The sequence below is a fragment of the Sorghum bicolor genome, chromosome 10 (assembly GCF_000003195.3).
Source record: "Sorghum bicolor cultivar BTx623 chromosome 10, Sorghum_bicolor_NCBIv3, whole genome shotgun sequence".
NCBI lineage: Eukaryota > Viridiplantae > Streptophyta > Magnoliopsida > Poales > Poaceae > Sorghum > Sorghum bicolor.
In genome coordinates, this window is record NC_012879.2 from 60,731,363 (window position 1) to 60,736,004 (window position 4,642).

General features: G+C 41.3%; 1 protein-coding gene across 1 annotated transcript; it reads right to left on the reverse strand.

The window, feature by feature from the left end:
* Positions 2,687–3,181, reverse strand: LOC8066378 (zinc finger protein 467). Its single transcript, XM_021449936.1, has one exon. It carries the CDS (start codon positions 3,179–3,181, stop codon positions 2,687–2,689), a length of 495 nt encoding a protein of 164 aa, XP_021305611.1.

The window sequence follows — 4,642 nt, forward strand, 5'->3', positions numbered from 1 at the left end:
TTCTAGAGCTAGAATATTCCTTCAAATTCTGACACAAGGCACATGGGCAACATATGAATCCATCCCGCTTGTTTTCCTCGGCCACTCTTAAGAAATAATGCACACCATCAATGAATTCTTTGGAGCGGCGATCGGCATTGTACATCCAATGACGTGTCATTGTCTGCATTGCAATGTAAAATATTATAAGTTTCTAATTTTTTATAAAGAAATTAAAGTAACAAATAACCTAAAATTCTCTATTTCTGGTTTTTCTAAACCAACAAAATTAAAAAGACATAAAAGTTCTCTATTTTCTAACTAACCATGAAATATGGCATGCATACTAGTTATAATTAACTAATTAACCATGTCATAAAGTGTAAATTAAAGTATTATAAGTTTCTAATTTTTAATAGAGAAATTAAAGTAACAAAAAACCTAAAATTCTCTATTTCTAATTTTTATAAACAAGCTAAATTAAAAAAGCACAAAAATTCTCTATTTTCCTAAATAATCATGAAATGTGGTATGTATACTAGTTATAATTAAATAGCTAAATCGGTCAAAAATTGCAAATTAAAGTATTATATGTTTTTATTTTTAATAGAGAAATTAAAGTAACAAAAAACCTAAAATTCTATATTTCTATTTTTTCTAAACAAGCTAAATTAAAAAAGCACAAAAATTCTCTATTTTCTTAAATAATCATGAAATGTGGTATGTATACTAGTTATAATTAACTAACTAAATCGGTCAAAAATTGCAAATTAAAGTATTATATGATTTTATTTTTTCTAAACTAATTAAAATAAAAAACATATTACCACTATTTCTCTAACAAAACGCGTCGCTTTTGAAATGGCGATGAAGCTAATAACCTCTTAAAAAACCATAAAATAAAAAATAATATAACACTAGGAAATGACATACGCCGCTTCTAAATGTTGAGAAGATGAAGCTAGTGACCTCTTAACAAGTCGATGACGGTGTAGAAACGATGAAATGAATCAATAGCCGGAGATGAGAGCAAGCTAGAACAAGCAACTCCAAATGAAGAACACAGCAAAAGAGTGAAGATCGATGGGCTCGGCCACGGGAAGAAGAGTTCAAATATGGGGAGGGACATTTAATCCCGGTTCCTTTTAAAAACCGGGACTAAATTCCAACACTAGTCTCGGCCGGTGGGACGGACCGGGACAAAAGCTTTTAATCCCGGTTGGTGGTACCAACCGGGACTAAAGGCTAGGCTTTTGTCCCGGTTGGTGAGACCAACCGGGACTAAAAGTCCCCTCTGCCGATGTCTGACATAATAGCCGTTGGGCAGGGGACTTTTAGTCCCGGACTCTGTTTTGGCCGAGATTATTGTTCATTTTGGGCAAGTGACCAAAGGCCTGTTCTGTAGTAGTGTCTAGACCTGCGAAACATATAGCTAGGGTAATTAAAACCATTCGATTTCTTCCAATAATACAATACATATGGAGATACATGACTATAGGATGAGAGTGGAAAATTAACTAATTTCTCTTTCAATAATCCCTCCCAATATATGTATATAGATTAGAGGCAATTATTATGTATGTTTTGTTTCGTAACAAGTCTAGCTAGGTGTCTCTCTCTTTCTCTAAGTTTTCTATGGCAGGAACACAATTTTTTCTTCACTGCTCCTGATGAGCAGGATCAACAACCCAATTCTGTGACGACGATCAATCTTTTGGTTTAGGGCATCAGATAATCCTGTCGATCATCTAATTATAGGGAGATTTTTGCTGATCCTCGAGTTGCAGCATACATATCATAAATACACACAAGCCGGCCTGTTTACTATGTGTTTGTTTCGGCTTATAATCACGTCTGCGGTTGCCCCACCGCGTGAATCAAAATAATCACACTAAACACCTCTCATGAATCATTAATTCTTTTCACCGCGTGGGATACACTCACCACGAGTATAAACCTGAACAACTCACGTTTTCCGTGCCACGCGACGGGCAAGAGGCCGGCCATGGTACTGTTACTACACCACGCAGCCCGTCACACGCGACCTTCCCGCTGTGGTCCCAAACACACCCTTAATAATAAAATAAATCGTTTGCCATCATCACAGATGAATCCTTCTCTTGCTGCAGCTAGGAGATATAGAGGGATCTGCAGCCCTGCAGATCGCTCATGGAGATGCATGCAGGACAGAATCTGAATGTTTTGCAAGAACAAGATCTAGCTAGAGCGAACTAGAAGGCCGGGCCTCAAATTAAAGCTGCATGCGCATGATGAAATAATAAGAAGATGATGAATCCTCGATCAGCTTGAGGAATCTACACCATCCTTCTAGCTCGCAAGCTCTCTAGCTAGCTCTCGATCAAGAGAAGATCGAAACACCACGAACAGGTATTATTATTCATAACAGCTTGCGTTCTTTAGTTAATCGATCGATCGAGCTTACATGCATGCACTCATATACCTCCAGATTAATAGAGCTAGCCCCGATTTAACAGTGTACTTGCCGGGCTGCAACCGAACCATGGACGATTAACACTAGCAAACGAACGATATCTATCTAGATTATAAGACGCAAGCACGCCGCCGTCGGCGATCGACGGAGGAAGGAGCTAGCCTAGCTGCTCCTCCTACTCCTACTACTCCTCTTTCTCATTCCCCTTGTCCTCCTGCTGCTGCTGCTCTGGTGGTGGCGGCACGGCTGGCTCGTTCAGATCGAAGGGCATGACGACTTGCTGCGCCGGCCCGTCCTGGTGCGGTGCTGCTTGGAAAGCCAGTAGCAGCCGAGTTTGCCGCTGTGGCTGGCGCGGTGGCCGCCGAGCGCCTGGCGCGTCTCGAACTGGGCCCCGCAGCGCTCGCACGCGTAGCGCAGCTGCCTCCCGTCCGCGGTCACGGCAACCACCGGCAGCTCGGCCGGCGGCGCCATGCCGCGCCAGGCGCGCTCCGGGTGGCTGCGCTGGTGCCCGTGCACGGCCTTGCGGCAGTCGAAGCGGCGGTCGCAGACGGGGCAGGGGTGAGGCCCGTCCCCGGACTCGTTCTTGCTGCGGTTGCGGGAAGCCGCCTTCTTCTTGCGCTGCTGCGCCGCCGCCGGGATGGCGTCCGCCTCGTGCGACGACATGGGGCGCCACGGACGGTTCGGGTCCTCGCCGCCGCCGCCGCCGGGGGGCGCGCCCACGCTGCCGGCGAGGAACTGGCCGTACGCCATGCCCAAGAAGAACACCTGAGCTTCGTTCATAGCACTCCTGCCCTACAAGCTAAGCTCCGCCTGTGTCAGCCGTTGCGCGTGCAACGGGAGACACACAGCGTGCACTGACTAGTCGATCGGTACCGAGGCAAGGTGCAGTGTGCACTGCTTGCTGGGTTGTGAGGGACACTAGTACTCTTGGCAGGTGGGCCCTATATATATATAGTCCTTTTTATGTCGTGGATCCTACTTTTCGGTCGACGCGTCCTTTCGTTCCATCTTTTTTTTATTTTTTATACTTTAACTTTTTTTTTTCTATACCATATATTTTAATAACTTTGTAGATGGGCCATTAGCTTCTATATGACACCTCATTAGTAAATTTATTTGCATTTATAGTTACTGTAAGTAATTATTATATGATCCTTATATATATACAACTTATTCACTTGAGTTTATCAGCCGAATCTACCAGTCATTCAACAGTATTTTTCTGTCACAATAAATCACTTAACAGTAATTTCTATCATGCCTTAACAGCCAAACCAACAGGGGCGATAGGTACTCTCGGGAGTAGTTACTCCCATCTTCAATAAATTATATTGCGTATGTGTTCATACTTGTTTATTGGTTTAAGTATGTTTATATACTCATATTAAGATACTTTATATCTTACCACGTGAATTTTTTTTCAAAGGAATCCATATTTTTAATATATTACTAAAATGCCACTATTGTAGTATATATAATAAGTATAATCATATACTCTATGTATGCATACATACTTAACATACATATCACCCTAGATGCATGGTCTAGGTGATCATATACTTCATCTACATATATTTTGTTCGGTCATATACATCATAAATAATCTAGAGATATAGATATGTGAGTAGCTACTTCTAGGAGTATATATATATATATATATATATATATATATATATATATATATATATATATATATATATATATGTCACCAACACTTTTTTATACAAGTATTTTTGTACTAATGGTTTTGTATCGAGTCAATGCCTTTTTTATGGGTAACTCATACACAATAAAGATTACTAAGAAAGAACAAAAGCTAACAACACTAAAAAAACTATCGATGTCAATCACTACAGCTTAAGTTTGTGTAGATCTAGCTTGTGTATAGTTTGTGTGCGTTTGTGTGTGTGTGTGGTGTGGTGTGAGTTTATGCTTAAATTTAGATACTACAACTTGTATTTGAATTATTGAGGCATCATGTCATAGGTTTGGAACCGCAACAAGCATTGAGTTTGTTCGGCGAAGGTCGGTGTGAGTCTTTAGTGGCTTAGACACTCAAAATACGCAGGGGACACAATTGATTTACCTTGGTTCAAGGTTTTGAGCACTATATCCAATAGTATGATTTATCCTGAAGGATCATCTCGTCTACTTGCTCTACCTGCTCGTTGGACTCGGGTGATACACTGATGCCAATCCACCGGTATGAGC

Coding starts and splice junctions, on each gene's coding strand:
- LOC8066378 (XM_021449936.1), bottom strand. CDS start 3,181: ATGGCGTACGGCCAGTTCCTCGCCGGCAGCGTGGGCGCGCCCCCCGGC.